Genomic DNA, 22,968 nt, shown 5'->3' with positions numbered 1-22,968 from the left:
TGTTTGAATTGCATAATAATCAGGTTATCTATACAAGATAAATAGCATATATTTGTTTGAATTACCTGTTATTTATGTTTATGTAATAAACCAAATTAATCTAAATGCATCACATTTGTGTAATATTTTCCATTCAGTACAAACAATCTAAATGATGCATAAGAACAATCAGACCACCAAAAAAAAAAAAAAAAAAAAACTTTACAGATACACATTTATCAAACGGCTATTTCCCTGAAGCACCGTTCAACAACTAAGGGATCATTTAAACACAAGATCCTGTCTAGGAAAAAAGGAAGAAAAATCAGGTAGGGGCTGTGTAAGTGCATTATTGCCAGCCAAGTCACTGGAGCAATTTGAGTTTCAGTGTCTGTACTTTTGGTGAAAGCTTGGTTGAGTCCAGGTCCATCAGGATTTTCTGGTACACCTCGAATGTACGCTTCAGGCTTTTTGGATAGCTCAAGTTGAGTTCGTAGATCAGTCCATAAAGCATTACGCATGCATGGCTGACACTCTGCAGGTTACAGAGAACTACCGCGCCTTCCAGCTCAACACTGACATCAGCAAAGCGTCCATCAGAACCATGACCCTCTGCTCGGACTATATAGATGCCCATGGTCTTCTCTGCAATGTCCTCTGGATTCAATGTCCTGGAATATAAAGAGAACAGAATAATGGGCTGTGTGACCCTAACTTTGACCACCAAAATCTAAGTAGCTCATCCTTAGGCCAACTGAGTGTTAATTTGAAGATATTTCTTTAAGGCACTGTATATATGTGTTCATGAGAATGAGATGGATGCAAGTTCAAGGTAACAATGACCTTAAGACCTTTGATCCCCTCCTAAAGAAAAAGAAAAGAAAAAGACAAGGATGCATTTTGTGTTCTTGTTAACATGAGATTATACACAGCCTACTCTCAAACTGGACGACACAGTGGTGCAGTGGATAGCACTTGTGCCTCACAGATAGAAGGTCCTGGGTTCGATTCCAAGACCAGTCCATGGGGGTGGGATCTTTCTGTGTGGAGTTTGCATGTTCTCCCCGTGTCTGTGTGGGTTCTCTCCAGGTACCTCCCACTATCCAAAGACATGCACTAATAGGTTAATCGGTTAATCTAAATTGCCCATCGGTGTGAATGTGAGAGTGATTGTTTGTCTCTACATGTCAGCCCTGTGATGAACTGGTGACTTGTCCAGGGTGTACCCCGCCTTCGCCCATATGCAGCTGGGATAGGCTCCAAGCGACCCCCGTGACCCTAGTGAGGATAAAAGCGGGTTCAGAAAATGAATGAATGAATACTCTCAAACTGTGCACTTTTCTATCAAGGTGACAACAATTAAAAATGTGACAATTATCCTTTAAAGTAGTAGTCTTTTTCTCACATATTTATGGGTTGATCCTCCAATGAGGGTAAGGTTCTGTGCTTCTTTAAGATGGAGGGACTTCCGGGGAGAATGCAGAGACTGCTCTTTTCCCAATGAAGCCTTTGACCTGCCATAAAAAAATGCAGTTAACAAAACACAAAATAAAAATACATAGATATATAAAAATACAGAACCAGGAACCCCCCACTGATTTTGTTCAGAGATCAGTGATGTAAATACGTAGCCAGTAGCTGTAAGAGTCAAAAAACAAACTGTTCATTGATGCAGGGAAAATGGATTGAAGGAAAGGAGGCAAACCTCTCCAACCCCCTCTCCCTCTCTTCTACCCTCCGTCATCTCTACTCACCTCCTCTCTCTTTCCAAACCTTCTCACTCATGCCATCCTTGCTCTCTCCTTCTTACCCTCCTCACTGGAATAATAGACTTGATGCACAAGCTCCACTACTTCCTGACAGGAAAATCTTTATTTCCTGTATATACTATAAGTTTAAGTGATTAATCAGGTGTGCAGTACTACTCTTGAATATTGTGCACTTTTCTGCCAAGGTGACAACAATTAAAAATCTGACAATTATCCAATGTAGTTGTCTTGTTCTCACATGTTTGAGTTGAGCCTGGGCACACCCAGCATGCACCTGATAAATCACTTAAAACAATAGTATGGTACAGGAAATAAAGATGCAGTCTTCCAGTCAGGAGGTAGTGGAATGTGTGCATCAAGCCTGTTCAGTCTAAAGCTGACTCACTTTGTGTTTTGCCCAGTTTTTTGCCACCTAGTGACAAAACTTGACCATATGATGTAATCAACAGGGGAGGTGCTGGGCAGGATTGAAAAGTTGAAATGATTCAATTTCACAACAGTTTGTTGGAGTATTACACACATAGCCACCAAATGGGATCTGGCTACATAGAGGTTACTGGATTTGTTTACATTCAGTTTATACTAAGTAGATTCACAATGTGTTTATTTATTTTCCATAAAATTTAGTTACATTTTACATGAATATCATATTTATACTACTTAATATTTATGAGGGCCAAGAGTCATGAGAGGAAATAAAAATAATGAGATCACCTGTTAACTCAGCCTAATTTAACTTATGTCTCATTTCTGAAGTTTTAACATGTGTTTATGTTTTCAATAAAGTGTCAAGATAATCAAGGGTGATGCAAAAATAGCAGTAAAACTGGTCAGGAATGTTCAAATGCACAAATGAAGTCTTCCCAGAATTTATTGATGGAGCCTATTGTAACAGTTTGTCATTTTTAAAAACTGGGGCAGCAGGACGGTCCCCTAGGAGTCCTATGTGAAACTTAAAGTTGAGTGTTGACTTTTAATTTTTATACTTATTATTTTCAGTTTGCAGCCAGTTTTGAATGGTTCTGCAACAAAAATACATGGTTAGGTTAAGGAAAAGATCATGGTTTGTCTGCCACACATAAAAATAATTAACCCATTACATGTAAATTTCCCTTGTAATTTTATTACATAAGTTTAATGTAAAGAGTTGCATTTAATGCAATGTTTTTTTTTTCTATCATATTGAGTCAATTGACTAAATTAAATACCTTCAGTCAGATTTGCTTTAGTTAATGCAAACTTTTACACAAAATGTGTTTGACTGTGACGTTCAGCCTTTTTATGTGATCTAGTAAATAAAGTTTACTTTATTTGTTTAGATTCACTTTATACTAAGCATATTCACATTATGTTTGACTTTTTCGGATAAATAAACTTTAAATTTCATATATTTCAGTTACATTTTACTTTAAAATATTACTTCATGTTTATTAGAGCCAAGAATCTTTTTTTTTTTTGAGTGTAGTCTACCACATACACTGCAGGACTGTAACACACACTGAAGTCATTTTGCTAATCTTCATGGTGAAATTTGATGATGTTGGGATTTGAAGGGGGCGGGGGGATCTGCAGAGTATTCAGCTACATACAAAGGCAACCTTTCAGCTGATCTATCAGTTCTAGAACAACTTTTTTTTAAATGATGAAAGACTTCAGTGCACAGAAAAGCAGGGGACTGGGGCACCAAGCTCCGTGCCAAATCATTGGGATAATGTTCTTCTCGTAGGTGGTTTAGGATAATGGAGTGACAGTCATTAGCAAAGTGAATAGATGCTGCCAAAATCGCTCCATAACTCAAGAAGGGAGACAGGAGTGTGTTACAATGAGGGACAGGTCTGATTGGAAATTGCATGATCAGATGAGTGCAGTCCAAGTGTATGGAAGCGATTAGTTACCGTTATCTAAATTAAAATGAATTTGTAGAAATGCTTTTTCATTTTAAGAATATGGCTGCATTATTTGACTCATAAATAAAATTATTAATAAATTATCCAATCTGCATTTTCATTTTCTTTTTGAAGACAACTCATTCTTTTACTTAATTTAAAAAGAATAAGATAAGATACGCCTTTATTAGTCTCACAAGGGGGAATTTGAGGTTTGTCGCAGTAACAAGCACACAAGAGCAAAGAACAAGAGCAAGGAAGTGCAAAATCAAAATAAACACAAACAAGAAAGTTATATACACTATTTACAGCTGAGCACATGCTAATCATGTCACAGATTTATTGCACAGCTTACTGTACTGTTTATTGTACGGTTATTGCACAGAATTTTTGGAGCAGTTCTTATTGTGGAGCCTGACAGCTGCAGTAAGGAAAGAACTTCAATACTGCTCCTTCACACACTTTGGGTGTCTCATCCTGACACTGATGGAGATCCTTAGTGCAGTGAGTGTGTGTTGGAGGGGGTGGGAGTCTTTGTCCATAATGGAGGACAGCTTGGCTGTCAACCTCCTCTTCCTCACCTCCTCCACCTGTTCCAGAGGACATCCAAGGACAGAGCTGGCCTTTTTAATCAGTTTGTCCAGCCTCCTCCTGTCAGCTGCTGTGATGCTGCTCCCTGAGCAGACCACACCATAGAAAATTGCAGAGACCACAACTGAGTCGTAGAAGGTCTTCAGGAGTGCCCCCTGCACCAAGAAGGACCTGAGCCTCCTGAGCTGATAGTCTGCTCTGACCTTTTTTGTAAAGTGCATTGGTGTTATCAGTCCAGTCCAGTTTATTGTTCAGATGAACACCTAGGTACTTATAAGATGTCACCATCTCAATGTCCCTTCCCTGGAGGTTCACTGGTGATGTGCGGGTGTGAGGGCGCCAACGAAAGTCCACAACCAGCTCCTTGGTCTTACTGTCATTGATCAGGAGGTGGACCTGAACAGAGCTTCCAGGTGGGACAGAGCTTGATGGAGGAGGAAAATGATAGAGTCATCCACTCTGATGCCAGGCTGGTACGTGAACTGCAGTGGGTCCATGGACGAGCTCACCAGGGGGCGCAGGTGGGCAAGGACCAGCCGCTCCAGGGCCTTCATGAGGTGGGATGTTAAGGCCACCGGCCTGTAGGAGCTAGGGTCCTTGGGATGCTGGGTCTTTGGTACGAGTACCAAGCAGGACGTTTTCCAGAGGTGTGGCACCCTCAGGTTGAACAGATGTCCAACTCATGATCCCACTCAGCTGGTCTGAGCAGGACCTGAGGAGCCTGGAACTGAGACCATCTGGTCCTGCAGCCTTCCTGGTCTTTATCCTCCTGAGCTGGTACCCCACCTGGAGAGGTGTGATGGACAAGAAGGGGGGCTGTGTGTCATCAAGAATCTGTGGGGGGTTGAGAGGAGTATTGGGGGGTGGAGGTGGTGGTGAGCTGAAGATTGTAGGGAGGGAGGTGAGGGGGGGACTTGGGCAGGGTGTTGGGAGATCAGAGGAGGGGGGTTGCTACAGGGCTGACACAGCTGGGGGAGGGGCAGATGTCTACTCAAACCTACAAAAGTTGGTGTTTACTTTATCTGCCCACTTCCGATCCCCTGCTGCCTGAGAGTTTGGTTCCTGGTGGCCTGAGATGGTTTTCAGGCCTTTCCAAACTTCCCTGGTGTTGTTATCCTACAGCTGTTCCTCCATCTTTTTTCTGTATTTCTCCTACCCTTCTAATTTTCCTCCTCAGCTCCTTCTGGACAGTCTTCAGTACCTCGTTACCTCCTGACTTAAAGGCCCTCTTTTTCTCCTTTAAGGGTACGTTTACACGGCAACACTCCGCAAAGATTTCTCCTTTGCGTTATAAAATCATTCCGCGTTAAGACGAAGCCGCTATGATAACGATCTGCGTTAACATGAGTCCGCGAGGACGGCTGAATACGCTGTAGTGACCATGCCAGACCAGTAGCTGGCGATGTAGAGCTGTAGTGAAACAGTGGCGGTAAAACACACGCCTGCGCACAAACGATTTCCGGTTTAGACAGCCTTTAAATGAGGAGAAGAAGAAGAAGAAGAAAAAGAGGCGGACAACACTATTTACAAACAACAATGGCGAGTGGTCGTACAAAGACGCAGGACTTCTTTGTCTGGACAGACGAGCTGAGCACAGTTAGCAGCACGTATGTTGTTCTGAAACAGGCAATTGTTGTTGTGGTTGTTTCTTCTTTTTCTGCAGCTTTATTGTGTCATAGAGGCTGGCAAACCAGCTTGGAGGCGCATTACCGCCACCAACTGGCCTGGAGTGGGTTAACTGGCGGTTCTTGGCTGCGCACGCATGCGGTGACGTCATATTTTACCCCGGACCGCTCTGATTCGCGTTAACACGGAGCTGAAATGCGGAGCGTATCGATAACATTCCACCCTGGACCCTGGTATCAAAAGTTTCCGGATTCAGGCACTCTAGGCACCGTTTCCATGTTAACAGAAGGCTAATCCGCCATGAAATCTTCCCAGAGTCGACTGAATCCGACGCCATGTAAATGGCCCCTAAGAGAACCTTTATGTCCGGATTAATCCCTGGTTTATTGTTGGAGAAACACCGTACAGTCCTTAACTCGCGGGGGATCTCAGAACGCTCCTCCGGTGGCACAGCCAACAGCTGGTCTCTACTGTAAACAATGGGAGCCATTTCCACTGCTGGACCCACAGACATGGTGGAAAAGTTAGAGAAGTTGAGAAAATGATGAAAAGTAGCACCAGAAATGCCGCGTTTGGTGTTTCAGGTGCACCACAATTTGACAGACTCAGTCCAAAAAATACAGAAAAAAAGAAGGATAAGAACAGAAATAGAAAAACACATTTGAGATTTAATTTTCAAAATGTGCCCCAGCAAATGGTTACCAAAATTCAATTGGAAATCTAAAATTCAAAAATTCAAATGCATTAGTAAAAATGCTTTTTTATTACCTCCGTCAAGGTGGTTATGTTTTTGCCAGTGTTGGTCTGTCTGTCTGTCTGTCTGTCTGTGTGCAAGATTACTCATTTTATTTTATTCATTTGGATGAATATTTCAGGAAATGTTGATACTGGCACAAGGAACTAATGATTAAATTTTGGTGGTGATCGGGGGGGTGACTGATCTGCCTTGGTGAAGATCCGCGCTCTCCGAGTGCTTTTCTAGTTTTAAGAATGTGGCTGCATTATTTGACATTGCTTTTTCATTTTCGTGGTCTGCCCTGCAAAAAAGCTACCATAATTCGAAAATGCATTCACAAACTAAGCAGCGCAGGAGAGTGACATCAGCAGCAGCTCTTCACCTCCGTGCTGACTGTGGTGGGTATGGTGGTATGGAGGAGCACTGTGTACGTTTGACACTGGATCTCGGAACCAGTTCTGTTTAAGGATCATGGAACTAGTTTAATTTACAGAACTCAGAACCAAGCTGTGCTCCGACCTCCAAGCCCCGTTTAGCGGCCTCAAAGCCCCATCTCCTGTGGGGCTTGGAGGTGCTTTAAACTGCAGTGAAATGGGAGACCAAGCCACACCTCACGAACCTTGGATCTAGTTCCGAATAATGCTCTCTAGTTCCGAATAATGTAACCATTTACTGGGGCAGATTTTTAAAATTAAATCTCAAATGTGCTTTTCTTTTTCTTTTTAATTAAGTAAAAGAGTGAGTGATCTTGAATAAGGAACTGAAAATGCAGATTGGATAATTTATTAATAATTTTATTTATTAGTCAAATAATAAACAGCCATATTCTTAAAATGAAAAAGCATTTCTTCAAATGCATTTTAATTTAGATTATGGTAACTAATTGCTTCCATATAGGTGTTGGATTTGGATGATTATCTTCTTGGAGCTGCATTTATTTCACCATTCCAGACAACAAACCTCTCCAAACATAAAAAAAAGGATTAATTATTTAAGGGAAGTTTGGGCATAAAAGCAGATTTTAATGGCTGGGTTGGATTGTTGCAGAAATTACTAATGTGAGAATAAGTAAAAAGCAAGATTACTTGGATTAACTCAGGAATAATTTAGATGATTCGTGTTTGGAAGCTCAGTTGCATAAATGGGATGTACAGTCCTGTACAAGAGTCTTATTCCACCTTTGTCTTTGATTTTACAGGATTGAAATGAGCATACATATTAAATAATCATCCTATCTTCTTCAGATTAGGGTGAGGCGATATGGAAAAAAATCATATCATGATAATTTTTTACTAAACTAACTAAACGCACTAAAACAGTTATGACGCGTTTGCCTCTTAGTAAATTTAGTATAATTTTTGCATTTTCCAAATTCATACTGTGGGCCAGATGAAAACCTCAGGCAGGCCGGTTTGGCCTGCAGGGCCATATGTTTGCTACTGGTGTAGTGCATCTATGGACAGGTCCATTCAGGTATTATTTGGAGGTGCGTTCCATGCCATGTGTTAGTGATCAGCGGGTTACTTTTGGGTCGGGTTGGGGCAGGTCAAAAGAATGTCAGTTTATTTGCGGGGTGAGTTGGGTCGGCTCAGATAATTCCACAAAAGCCCCGTGAGTTGAAAAAAGCAAAACTTGTGCATCACTACCATAATGAGTTTGTGGAGACCATAAAGTGAAAGTGAAACTTATAGACACTTTACTAATTCCTCTAAGCCTCCTGCTGTTGTGCAGCTCATTTTCCTTTTCCCTATTTTCGGGAACTTTAATTTGAGGGGGCAGGACATTTGTCCCCCACCCCACACCCCCAGGAACCGGGCCCAGATCAGCCCAATCTTGTGACTGAATACGATCCAATCTTCTAAAAAATGCCAGATCGGTAGCCAATATCAATCTTTAGATTGGATGAGGACATCTCTAGCCTCTAATGGCTGGGGCAACAAATTAGTCTTCAACTTAAGTTGAAGACTAATTGAAGTGGGCAATGGTGTGTTCAGATGAGTCACCGGCAAAAATAATCGATAGCTGCAGTGCTAGTTAAAGAACTTGATGCAGCTGAAATATATTCAAGTCCAATAGAAAAATGTGAACTATTTGCTGAGTTAAATCCAGAAGGGAACATTTTTGCCAGGAGATGTTTTTTTTTGTTTTTTTTTTTTTTCATTATATTTTTTATTTAAATTGTACAAATAAGGTACAAAAATATCAACAACATAGCTTTCTCTTATAATATATAAAAACAATTGGCTATTACAAAAATACATTGTGTACACTGAAATAAAATATCGAATTTTAAATTAAGGAATGATCCTGACCAAGCGACAAAAATAAATAAATAAATAAATGCATCACAGGCATGGTTACTACATGCTCACAAATATCCTTCATCTTCTTAAAGCGTTATGTGTAAGTTTTGGACATAATTAATGAACAATCTCCATATCTTTTCATATATTTGTATATTTGATTTAAATATACTACACATGTTATTCTTTTGAGGAGAAGGTTGTTAACATCTATCTCAACCACTGAGCCATACTGGGTCTTTGAATCTTTTTCCACAGTAGTTTGATACTTTTCTTGGCACTGAGCAAAATGAGGTCAATAGGCCCTTTCCCACCGCAGGAACTTTTGCAGGAACTTTCTGTATTACCCTGAACTTTCAAAGTTCCTGGTGCATTTCCATTGAAAATTACCCTGGTAACTGACCCTCCCCCGGCCCCAAATTTACCCCGAAGAAGTTCCTGGTAGGGAGGTAGTACTTTTCAGATTACCAGGAACTTTAAGGGGCGGGGCTGTGTGCTGGAGAATGCTGGGTGGTGGACTAGACTAGCATTTCCACATTCTGTTCACCGCCAATATTTAACTCATTTAATTTCCACAAGCTTTGTATTTTGATAATTCAGAAAATGGACCAAAAGAGAAGCTACAACAAGTGAACGGACGACGAGGAAATTCAGACAGACTTTGAATCGCCGACATGAAACGAGCAAGTAAAAGCTGTCGGAGCCAAATATAAGACACAAGCCTAAAGAAATACGAGAAAAGAAGAAGAAATTTATGTAGCATTAAAAGAAATTAAAGGACCACAACAGTCGCAGTGGATCTGTCGAACAAACCAATGGTATGTATATCAGAAATATTCACTGTTTAGTTGGTTCATGCATAACAGTAGTCAGCGGCACATCACCTGTTTAGACAAAAGTGAAGTCTGGTTAACCTAATGCTAATACTAACTGGTCAACAGTCTGACACTAAACCTAAATCTGAGAACTGGATGTATTTGTGTTGTCGCCGTGAGCTGAACACTGATTTATTCTGTATGTTTGTGATTTCCACCTGAACTGGACCAGACGGACTCGCCTCTTTTTCCGAGCCTGTGGCTCGTTTGTGTCCTGGTCCATCGTCTACTGCTGTTTACAACAGCCCAGGTCAGAGAGGTCACATCACACTGGTAGGAATCTGTCATCATGTGTTCTGTTATTCATTTTAACACTTTTATTACTTTTCCTGTAGGAAAGCGAAAAAGGGACCGGGACCATGGAGTTCCAGACTGGCTGTCCTGGACCAGCTGGACCAGACCCTGGTCCAAAAGCCTGAACCTTTCACACATGTTTATTTCCCTTTTAATCTCAAGGCACCTTTGTTTTGTTTCAAATTTTAATAAAAAAAAATCTAACCTAATACTGTCTGTTCATTTACAAGGCATCAAATATGAGTATTAGTACTTTTATCAGTCATTTGCAGTTGAATTAAATGCAGGCATTTGAGTAAATCTGTCTGACTCTAGGGTTGAACCTGGACTATCACATCTGTAAACAATAGAAATGAAACAGAACCATCCATCACACATGAAGTTAGATGTGATTTAGTTTAAGGAATGAGAAGTTGAAAATACATGTTCTACCATTTTTAAAAACAAATTAAGGATATGTAATGATGGTTAACTACATTTGAAATGTATTCCAGATGGATTAAGTGATTCAACAACCAGTAAAATGTTAAACCCAAACCGTCCATTTACAGTACTGTGTCATTTTATTGAACTAGAGGTTAGTTTGCGAATGTACATGAACAAGACTACAGGTTCTGTTACTGCTCCCTCATACATCATCAGCCTGATTTGAACAAATTACCCTGAACTTTCGGTTGCAGTGGAAACGCAGTTACCAGGAACTCTTTTACCCCAAAAAGTTCCTGGTAAATAAGTTCCTGGTAATAAAGTTCCTGGGCCTTTTGGTGGGAAAGAGCCTAATGAATATTCTCTCACTTTAGCTGAAGTTGTGTTTTTCTGTATACAGACCAAACAGAAACTGTTTAGGGTTCAATGCAGTTTCTTTGGAGCTCCATGCAGCTGCAGTAGCAAGAGGCAATGAAGATGTTTCAGTGTTTATTGCTGCTGCGGCCATAATGCGGCTGCATGGACATCCACTTCCCACAATGCACGTCACGACAAATTTCTGAAAATGCCCGAGTGACCTACCGGCTCCGTTTGTAAACAAATGGGTTGTTTACGGTGGAGTAAACTTTGAAATTGTTCACAGTGAGAGAAGAGATTCAGTTGCGTAATCACGGAAAGACTTATGGATTCATGATACTTAGGCTATGACTCAGGTTTTACAGATTTGATGAAAAATTGCAGCCACTGATATTGTTAAAAGCTTCATCTTTGTCACCAAAATTTGCTTGTTGTTCTAAAAAAACGTAACTTTATTGTCATAGTTGTAAGATAATTGTGCATTTCCTATTTTTATTTGGAAAAATATTGTCTCAGAGAGCAGTCTTGTTGAGTTTATTTGTATTTTTCAAGCAAAAATCTAAGTTATTTATGCACAACAAATTATTCAAGGAAAATCAAAAACTTTTGTTAATGCTTCTTTCAATAAAAGTTATAATTGCACCACTGTTACAATGTTGTTGGGTTTGAGGGGGGCCTGAAGTTTTTTTGTCCTCCAAAGGGGGGCCCAACAGAAAAAGACTGAGAATCACTGGTCTAGATGAATACGGCAGTACATCTGAAAATGAGTTGGCAATTATATGTCTCACTTCTTCTGTCTGTATGAAGTAATTGTGTAGCGTATTATTACCCTGCCGAAGTATTGTTTCTGGTTCAGTTGGTTTGTTTGTTTGTATAACAGTTTAGCAGCAAAACTGTTGGTTGCCAGTGACCCAGAATAGACGTGATTACATTTTGGGAAAAGTAACTCAAAGCTCAAATTTTTTTAATGAATTTGTTAAATCTTTTTTTTTTTTCTTCATTTACTCATAACGGCCAAAATTTGTCTATGCTGACATTAGCACACGCATAGACATGATGACATCAGCTGGATCGATGGCAAAATAAGCTACAATATGTGTGAGGGGCAGGGTTGGTTGTGCCTGTCACCACTTGTTTCCCTTGTTTTTCTCTCTCTTGTAGTTTCTCTTCAAGGAGCTAATCAGCGCAGACTCTTCAAGGATCTGATGTCCAGTTACAACCCACTGGAGAGACCAGTTAGCAACGACTCTGAGAGTCTCACTGTGGAACTTGGCCTCAGCCTCATGCAAATTATGGATGTGGTGCGGAAACTATGGCTTTTACTGGTCTTCACAATTAGTGTTAATCTGTACTGTATAACGTGGTTTATTCTAACTTTGTCATTGATAAGTTGAGGCTAAAATGAAATAAACAGCTGGGTTAATGAAGAGATAAAACCAGCTTTTACTTGTGATTTGAGAAACCAATCAGTAGAGGGTATTAATGGAAATGATTTAAAGTAATCTCTAAAATTGTCTTAAGAGTTGTCAGTTTTCAATCACTTTTTTGTTTAGTGAAATTTTATGAAGCTGTCATGACAGAATGAATGACTGGACTCACAGGCACAGTGCTGAAGGGAGTAACGGGTTTCATTAAACAAAAAAAACCCCAAAAAAAACCTGGGGTTTAAAACAGCACAGTCTGTAGGGAGACGGGATCGGGGTGATGAGAGTCCAGGTTATGGCAATGAGATGAAATGGGATGAGAGTCCAAGAGAGTCTATGGAGGTATGAAGCAACGATCTGGCACCACACTGGAGCAGAGGAGCCCCTTATATGGGCCTCTGATGGAGATGTGCTCCAGGTGATGATGAGCCTGAGGGAGGGGTCAGCGGCAATGCAGGAGCAGACCATGACAGAAGTTGCAGAAAGAAATGTAAAAGTAATAACAAGAATGGTGTTTCTCTCTGGCAGGATGAGAAGAACCAGGTTTTAACAACCAACATCTGGCTACAACTGGTAAGATGTTTTCCTATTCCTTGTTTTCCGCATGAAATCTGCAAAAAACCTTACAGTCTCAGCCTGCCTTTCCCAAACAGTGTCAGGATGCAAACAGGTTGCAGCTGGATTCTTATTCAGTATTCTTATTCCAATTCAATATACAATCCCTGCACGTTCCTTACCAAAATTCAACAGAGCAGTTTTTTCTTTCTCTTTTCTATCATTATGAAAAACCTTGACCTGAATACCTGAAATATAATGACGTTTATATAAAAATAAATGTTATATGTTAAATGTTACATATGTGATTAGATATTGAGTAATGGGAAGCTTAAAAATGTCCAATATCTTGTTTCTCCCTATCAATGAAAATCTGACTTCTAGGGCCATTTGGTACTACTTTTTTTACTTAACCCTCAAAGACCTAAAACAGCCACTGGCAATCAAAAACATCTACTGATCTAAAATGTTTAATACCTGTTGAGCCACTAATCCTATCAATACATGTAAATATATGGTGTAAAATGCTGTTTGTCATCTTTTCATGGTCATCAAATATGACCCATTTGGACGTTCAGAGGCTCCGTAATGAACATGGAAACACTATCATCTTCTAAAACATTGATTCACCAGTAATACATATGGAGATTGATAAATGACAGTGTATTGAGACATTTAGTTTATATTCAGTTAACGACATATTTTGTTGAAAATTGAATATTTTCCTTTTCTTTTTCTGTTTTGATTAAATTACCTTTGATTTTTCCTTGAGGTTGGATGAACATCTACATGGTCAGTGAATTAAATACAGTAAAATACCAGATTTTCTCTGAAAAATTAAAAATGCAGATGATAATATTATCATAGAGATGGTGGTGATAAATCACTTAGGAAAGACAAAAAAGATATTTGTAAGTTGTGACAAAAGTAGCTTTGGGTTTTTAAAGGTTAGTCTATTTTTTACTTTGAGGATCTGATTGCCGTCAAAACAACACAGGAATCATACCATCTGTGTAAGGTAAAATCAAAGTTGCGTAATGTAACTATGGTTCAATGAATCCCGGATGACTGCCAGAAGGTGGTGCTGAAAGCACTGAATGATCCCTTTGCGCATGTGCAGTGCGAGTAGTAGTACCAAAAGAGTGACACCAGTGATTTCGGATGACGCCTGTTGGTAATATATTCCTACGTCATCTGTGGCTCTTTTCCTACAGAACCTTCTTGCAGAAAGGCAAGGTTTCTGAGTGACAAAGAATCTCTGAATGAATGAATGAATGAAATCTTTATTTCGAACTTAAGGTCCACCTGTGCCAAAAGCTCAAAAGGAGGGTGGCACAGGACTCCAAGAACCAAAGACAAGTCCCACTCTGGGGCTGGTGGCGCTGGTTGTGGACGCAACTGACAAGCGCCCCGGAAGAAAAGGGAAACCAAGTTATGGCTTTCGACCAAACAGTTTTCAGGCATATCATGAAGACATGATACAGCAGCAACATACATCGTCAGAGTGGAAGGAGACTGACCATAATCCAGGAGAAACTGAAGGAGCTTCAAAATAATGGGAATCGAACAGGATACTGGATCCTCACTGTGGTCAGAGCACCACTGGGAAAACAGCTTCCACTGATTCTCATACTGCCGGCAGGTAGAGACCGCCCGGGCATTCAAGGTGGTCTGTCTAACAGGCTCAGTCAGCTGCAGTATGGGCTGTCCCACAGCCAGAGCCATAGCTGGAGTTGGTTGGGATTGGGGTGTCATATCTAACCCCTCAATTTAGACAACTGATCTCTCCTGTACGGAAGCTGCCATGACATGCTGTGATAGAGACTGTGCAGCAATGGGAACCACGGCGGTGCTGGCCAGTACAGGGCCACCAACAGCAACCAGTGACCTTACTTGAGAACCCTCCATAGAGTCGGCCAAATCAGAGGAAAAGTAGGAAAAGCATACAAGAGGCATCAAGGCCAAGGATATGCTAGCGATCCTGGCCCAGGGAACCTGCAACCTCCCTGAGGGAGTACCACAGAGGTCAATGTGTTGACTACTCTGAGGTGAACAAATCCACCTCCACCTGTCTGAAAAGCCTCCAAATCATGTGCACCACCTCTGGGTGGAGAGACCATTCCCCTGGAGGGGGCCTCTGGTGGGAAAAGAAGTGACCAACTTGATTGTCGTCTCCTGGCAGATACACCACCCTCAGGGTAGAGAGACGAGGTGCAGCCCATGTCAAAAGATTTTGGGACACCCGCAGAAGCTGTGCTGACCCAGTGACCCCATTGATGATAGATGTAGTAAACGGTTGAGCTGTTGTCTGACTGTATGAGAATGTGCTAGCCTCTCAGAACAGGCAGAAAGTGCTTGAGAACGAGCTGAGCAGCACACAGCTCCAGTACATTTATATGCTCTGAGCGATCCCTCAGAGACCAGTTTCCCTCAACTGCCCAGTGCTGCCACACCGTGCCCGATCCCATGGGGTAGGCATCTGCGGTCACTGACTATTATCCAGCGACACACAACCAATCCCAGGGGGACCACTCTGGACATACAGGCCCTGTCCCTCCATGGGGCCAGCGCTCAGAGACACTGCTATGTAACACTCAGCTTCCGATTCCTGTGTTGCTTGGCGTCTAGGTGGAAGCTGTACAGCCACCTCTGAAAGGGCACAGCAACAGCAAGCCCAACAGCACGACACGTGTGACAGAAGCCAGCTTCCCCATAGTTGATGGAAGGTGACAAAGGAAGTTGGCCATGTAGCCTGAAGCAAGAGCCATTGAGTATGTCGTCCATCCGGCTACTAAACAACGGACGAGCCTCCATGGCCACCGCATCCAAGGACAACCCAATGGATGTCAGCACTTGGGATGGGTTCAGGTTGCTGTTCTCCAGATTAACCCTGAAACCCAGTTTGGCCACATAGGCAAGCAAACATTATTGCATATTACAGACTGCACATGCTTTGGATGGAGCACAAAGTAGCCAGTCGTCCAGATTCGGCAAAATCTTTACCCTGCTGGCTGGCAAGGGAGCCAAGGGCTGCTTACATGCACTGGGTAAACACCCTCGTAGAGAGGAAGAGCCAGACAGGGAGCGCCTTAAGTGCCAGTGACGGCTGTAATAGGCAAATCTGAGGAAGTGCAGATGTTCTGGGGCAATGGGTACATGAATGCAGGCAAGTCTATTGACTTGAGCCATTCACTGTCTGTGAGGGTTTGAAGGACCTCCACTGTGGCAGGCATGTGGAATGGCAAAACCTTCACATAGCGATTGAGTCCCCATAGATCTAGAATGGACAAAATCCGAAAGGTTTTGTAAGGTACGAGGAAGTACGTTGAATGGTAGCCTCCGGGTTGCAGCAGAGGATCTACCACCTTGATTACAAAACAAAAGTTCTTGCCCTGTCTCTGCCGAGGACAGCGCTTATCACCAGAACAATCCTGCGGTGGCAGTCGAACACTTGGACCTGCGATCAAGCACCTTGACCTCTGAGGAGGGGAGGGGGCAGAGTGCGACTGAGGCCTGAGAACTGCTGCCATTTTGCATGCAACTTCCTCCGGTATTCTTCAGAGGGAGGAACAGCAAAGGGTGTAGGATCATGTCCACGCCTAAAGAAGGCGCTGCCAGAACCAGACTGATCGGGTTGTGGAATATCCAGCTGCAGGAAACCCAAAGCCAGATGCATAACATCCTGCATGGAACTATCCGCGTCAGTAACCAGGCTCTGATCAGATGACAATGAACAATTTGTAGAAGCACGAGAAGACTGTGCTTCTTCCTCATCATAAAAAAGAGAGGCTGATGCCGCCAGAGAGAGAACATCCTCTTCTTGGGCCAGGGCAGGCATGGGCGAAGAAGAAAACCCAGACTCCGATACGGGAGCATCCAGGTAGCATCCAGAAACACAGACTTCATCATATCTAACTCCGCAGACAATCGCGCGATGTTAGACAACAGATCTTTGTCCAACCTAGCTTTCTTCTTCTCCTTAGAAGGAGCCGGCCAGGCAGTGGGCTCACTGAGATGTTTAGAGTGCCTAGGCAGCGGCAATGGTACCTGGCCCGAAGGTGGGAGGTCAACCATACCTGCTGGGGAAAACTGTGCTATCCTTGCCACTCTGACTGCCCGCGGCATGTAACTACAGTTCAGGCATGGGTTGTCCAACAGCACCTCCCTCAGGTGGTCATGGCCGAAGCAGGCAGGTCACAGGTCGTGCCCATCATCTGCTTGAAGCATAGCCCCACAATCCACACAACAGTAGGAACCATCCATATCACTCATGACAAACTGGAACCACTGATAGTACACTGCTAGCTAGAAAGCAGCAGCGGTCCAGTGGTAAGTCCAAGACCAAACCTGGGAGCGGGTGTGCGAATGCTGCCTTCATCAACTAGAACCCAAACACATGAAAGCTAACAGACACTGTCAGTAGAACATGTGAAGTATATGGACATAATACTTGTAGTGTAAGACCAAGATTGGGAGCAGGTGTGTGAACACTGCTTTCACCATCCAGGGCCCAAACACATGAAAAAACTATCAGTAGGATACTCAGTTACTGATATAGACTTAAAACCAGTAACGTGAGGCCAAAAATAGCACAAACACTGCCTTCACCAATCAAGGCTAAACAAATCAACAATGCTAACTGTTAGCAACCACAACATGAAAGTACAACAGCACAAGAAATACCTGGGAGAGGAGGCACGAATGCAGCGTTCACTTGTCAAGTCAAAAAAGTCACTAAACAGAGGTCCTATTTCGAGTATCTTGTTCAAGTAAATCAAAACCTGGGAGAGGGCATAGATGCTCTCTTATACCAATTTCTCTGGAAAAAAAAAAAAAAAAAAGCGAACTGATTAAAGTAAACAGTGTTAGCTAAGTAACCACAAAAAAACACCGACTATCATGGAGTAAAAGTAACCAAATTCAAAACTGGTAGAGGGGTGCCACTGCAGCCCCTATCGGCAAAAATATGAAAAGCGAAAATGGTTAACAACGTTTCCAGAACACATCGACTATCTCGGTGTGATAGTAACCAAACTCAAAACTGGAAGAAAGGTGCAACTGCAGCTTCCACCAGAGAAAATATGAAAAGCAAAAACAGTTAACACCATTAACAGAACACACTGATTATCCTAGTGTAATAGTAACCAAACTCAAAACCCAAAGAGGGGTACGACTGCAGCCCTCATCAGAAACAATATGAAAAGCAAAAATGGCTAACACCATTAGCAGAACACACCGACTATCTCAGTGTATTAGTAACCAAACTACAAACTGGAAGAAGGGTGCAACCGCAGCTTTCACCGGAGAAAATCTGAAAAGCGAAAACAGCTAACACTGTTGGCAGAACACTGATTAGGTGTACCAGCAGCTGGACTCAATACTTTACCGGCACAAACAACATAGTGGCTCAGACTTAAACACCAAGAGTCGGGAGAGTGTGCGCACATGCCACCGTTCACCAACAAGAGAGTCTGGTTATACCTTTGACAATACCTTTGAGTTTGAGTACCTAGTGTTGACCTGAGCTGGGAATTTCTTAATCCTAAGGCCTCTGGGGATGAGTCCTTTTCTCCAATAGTCAGATAAAGTGACTGAGTTCAGGTGGAGTCTTGCGTCTTTTTCAAGTTTTTTCAATCTGAGGTCCTTAAAGGTCTTGTTGAGGTCAACACTAGGCAAATCACCCCCTGGTAGACCATCCATCAATGATGTAGTTGTGGTAATTTTCTGTCCCTCTTCAAGTGTGTAAGAGAACGTGTTTTCCATCTGGTATCACAAAAAGTCCAACACAGGAGGGTTACTGTGGAGCTATTCCTTGAAAGCAAATCCCTGTTGCTAGAGGCAGTTCAAAAAATGTTTGGGAAGGAATGCTTCTCGGACCAAAAAAGAGTTTGTTCGAGGTGCTCTTTGGAAAAAGGGATTCAAAAAGTATTTATCACACTGGAAGAAAAATCCAAGGAGTAAAGATAGCATCAATTTCCTGGACCTCGCTATTTATAAGACAATTTAGGGATGTTGCACACATCCATTTTCCAGAAACCCACAGCTTTCATCCCAAATGGCTTAAAGAAAATATCCTTTATGGCCAGTTTCAGAGGGTGCGGAGAATCTGCGACCAAGATGTGGATTTTGTGAGTATATCAGGGGAGATGTTTGCACGGTTTCAGGCTAGGGCTACAAGAATGATTACAAGAAGCTTACACAAGAGCTAAACATCTGGACAGACACTTTACTAGAAAGGATTCCCCCTAAGCAAACACAAAACTGAACAATATTTGACAATTGATTGATGATCGCTTGGCCCTGGAGAAAAGGGAGACACAAATCAGGTCACAAACAGAAGCAGTGCAATGTAAATGTGCAATATTTAAGTTTAGTTTTGTTTAGTGTCTGTGTGAGTGGATTTTAAAGTGTTTAGTGAATGGTGTTTGTACTTACCCTGTCCTTGTGTCCAGGTCCATCAACGAAAAGAGTCCCTGCATGAACAACAGCCTTAAGAAGGCTCTGGCCTGGACCAAGGCAGGGAAACATGTGGGGGAGCCAGGAGGTGTATTTTATTGGTTTATGGGTTTTTATTCATCTTTGGTGTTTAGAGTTAGAGTTTTTAGATATATAGCTTGGGTTTTAGATAGGTTATGGTTGTGGGTTTTAGTTATGGAGGTTTTAGATTAGTTTTAGCAATTTATGTAGATTTGTAAGTCCTCTAGGGAGTTGTAGTGGTTTTAGCCAGTTAGTTGAACAGTATAAAAGGCGCCCATTTTCATCAGTTGTGGTTTGGCTGCTGGAGAAGACACTGCTGCTCCAACTAGTGATGGTGAAATGAGGCCCCGTGAATGTGTCGAGTCTTTCTGGCCAAACGCTTCACCAAAAGCCTGATCAAACAAAGCCCCGTTTAACAGCTCATTTAAGAATACTGACATCTGCTGGTGTGTTGCATGTAGGGCAGTAGATCTATTAGTGTAATTGTTCCAGTATTATGTCAAAATTATCATTTGAGTTATTGTAAAGCTAAGTGAAAAACGTAATCTATCCTGATCATGGTATACTGACAAAATAACTTTGATGGTATATCAAAATGTCAATTTGTCAATTGTGATGTATTAATAAATCAATTTAGTGTGTGGCTGTTTTTATGATTAAATAGTTACATGAAGTGCTTGTGTGACTGGGTTATTATTGACATCGGGGAAGTTGGGTCAGGGATGGGGAGGTGTTTTATTGATTTTTATTCAGGTATAAAAAAATTTTTACAGTGTTGGGGCTCAGGCGATTTCTTCTTTTTGATACCACTTCCCCCGCCTTTGAAAATATTCGTTCGTGGGGGACTGAAGATGTAGGAATACACAAAAACTGAAGAGCCAATTTAAACAGATGTGGATATAGATTTTTGTGATGATGCCAATATTGTAGTGGATCATGTTGTCTTGGAAGGTTTTGTTCAGCCAGATACCGCTGCACTTCCACAATAGCCTCAGCCTCTGTACTGGACGCCCCACGCCTTTGAGTTACTGTGGTGTCCAGCAGGTGCCACAGGTTACTACCACCTACAAAAAGAGTACACATCAGTACGTCAACACACATTTATATACATATCATCATATGAACACTTCCTGTACCTGAGCTGGATGTTGAAGCCACTGGTTCAGCAGCATCAGAGATGGAAGTTGGAGGTGTCTGAGGAGCAATGACTCGCATTTCACGCACACATTCCATTTTCAGGCATTTAACCATCTCATTTGCCTTCAGAGGGCTGTGAAACCCCAGGTCTTTAAACCTGGGGTCCAGCAATGTTGCCAGTGTTGTGACACTGACAGACTCCAAACTTGCCATATGTTCTCTGAGGCGACGGATGAGGTTGTCAGCTAAGACTTTTGCAGGGTCAGTTTTTAAATTTGAAGTTTCACATACTACTGCGTGGTGGAGCATCTTCACAAGAGGTATCACCTTTGACCCTGACACATGTTTTTCCTCAGACAATTCCACTGTGGCCTGCTGAAAAGGGCCTAACACCTTTGTTATGTCCTCAATCATCTCATTTTCACATGAAGTGAGTGGCAGAAGGTCAGTGTGAAGTGAAGCCAGGGCAGCACTTACAGCTTCACGCTGTTCTAAGAGACGCTGTGGCATTAATAAGGTACTATTCCACCTGGTTTCTACCTCTATTATCATTTTGTATTTTGGCCTGCCCATTGAGTCCTGCATTTGGTTTAAACGTTCTTTAGCTGTAGTGCTGGTTCGAAAGTAGGTGACAATCTTTTTTGATTTGTCACGCAGGCCTGCCAGCATGGGGACCCCGTCAAATGACTTGCGCACTATTAAATTAAATGCATGGGCAACACAGATGCTGTGCCTTACCTGCAGGATCCTTGCACAGGCTTTCATGTTGGCTGCAGCATCTGTGACCAAGCAGCTCACCTTACCCTTGATCCCCCACTCATCCAGGATTTTAGCCTGTGCCAGGGCTAAATTGTCAGCTGTGTGACTTGATGGAAAATGTTCAACATTTAGCATAACTGTGTTAAGGGCATCTTCTTCTGTTATGTAGTGGCAGGTTACACACAGATATGCCTCCATGTTATTGGAAGTCCACATGTCTGTGGTCAGACTTACAGCTGTGGCCTTCTGGACTTCCTCCTTTTCCTTTGCTTTGGCCTCTGTAAATTTTTTCTCCACCATAGCCTTTAAAGCCTGTAAAAGAAAACAAAGGTGCATAATAGATATACTATTATTGCTGAAATCTTTTTAATAGTAATTTCACCAGCATCATCGTTATGCAACTCATACCTGTCTTTATGGGAGAGTGTAAGGTGGATCAAGGACACTGATGAGGTTCCTGAATCCCTCGTCCTCTACCAATGAGAATGGCTGTGAGTCTTTTACAATCATATTAACCAGGGCTTCATCCACATCATGTTTCCTGGTACCTGCACAGAACCAAAATTATGTCAGCGTAGTACAGGCTGTTGTATTTCAAGAATATTGCATTTAAAGAGAAGATGGGTATATTACATGGCCTGGTTTGTGGCTGTTCATTCTCATGAAATGCACGGTAATGCCTCAGCATACAGGTGGTATTGTTGCTGTATGACAGTTCTCTCATGCACAGCCGACACTTCACCTTAAACAACATTATATTCGTGCATATGTGTTTCTTGGTAACATTATCATTGTATCAACATGTAACACATAAGTCATATATTTAATCTGTATTATTGATTTTATCTGTTTTATGTACCTCATCTATTTTATCTATCTTCTATGTGATCGATCTCAGCAGTTGTACATCATATTTTACCTTCTTGGGAGAAATCAGGTCAAAATGCTCCCAAACGGTAGATGTTCTTCTTCTTTTTGGTGGTTCCATAATTCCGCTCTTGTCCAGTCTGTTCTGTTTGACACGTCACGATCTTCAGAGTCACCTCGAATCACGCAGAACATTTCCTGTATTTCCCGCAGCTTTTTAAACAAATCGCATCACATAACGAGGCAATCACGTGATTTCAGAAAACAGGGCTTCGTTTGCCTTTTGTCATGTGAGACTGTCACTCACAGTACAGGCCTCGAGGCAGGCTTCATCTGGGCACACCCCTTTTGCTCGACACGGACTTCGGGGCTTCAGTGTCGGATGGAACAACACTAGCTCCAACCTCCATATGCACTTGCACTTTTTTTTGGCATTTGCACTTTTTTAGCCTTTGCACTTTTCAGCACTTGCACTTTGTTGGAAAAAGGATTGTTGAAAATATTTTTTAAAAAATTGTGGACCACGCTATCTCCTGCCTCTGCCTCATCTCCTTCCTCATTTCACTGACCTCCAACCGCTAAACGGCCAGCCTACATCACAGTAGTTCAAACAGAGGGAAACAAAACTGGTAAGTTTTGTTTCTCAAACACAAGGTTAATATCACAAAAAGTCAACTTAACAGATTAAAGCAAGCTGCAAATGTTACGGATGTTAAAATGCTAGCTACTGGTATGCTAACAACAGGCTAACAATAACTTTTCTGTGTTGTCCCCGTAATGCTGTTTCCTCGGTTGGTTCGTAAAAGTCAGAACTGAACCGACTAGTTAACTGAACTGTGTTCCAGTAGAAAGGGTTACTGTCCACATTGGGGAGAACATGTTCAATTAATGTACAGTTTCTTTGTTT

The 22,968-nt window shown here is 42.0% G+C and overlaps 1 protein-coding gene across 1 annotated transcript in view; it reads left to right on the top strand.

Moving 5' to 3' along the window:
• The window catches only part of LOC115412256 (neuronal acetylcholine receptor subunit alpha-7-like), a 107,983-nt gene that overhangs the window by 11,853 nt on the left and 73,162 nt on the right, over positions 1-22,968 (top strand). The window contains exons 2-3 of the mRNA XM_030124659.1: positions 12,004-12,143; positions 12,795-12,839. Coding sequence (XP_029980519.1) covers positions 12,004-12,143; positions 12,795-12,839 — 185 coding nt within the window. The remainder of the gene's footprint in view (positions 1-12,003; positions 12,144-12,794; positions 12,840-22,968) is intronic.

This window comes from Sphaeramia orbicularis, chromosome 3 (genome assembly GCF_902148855.1).
Source record: "Sphaeramia orbicularis chromosome 3, fSphaOr1.1, whole genome shotgun sequence".
Lineage (NCBI taxonomy): Eukaryota > Metazoa > Chordata > Actinopteri > Kurtiformes > Apogonidae > Sphaeramia > Sphaeramia orbicularis.
The sequence above is the reverse complement of the archived record's forward strand: the minus strand, read 5'-3'. Positions and strand labels throughout refer to the sequence as shown.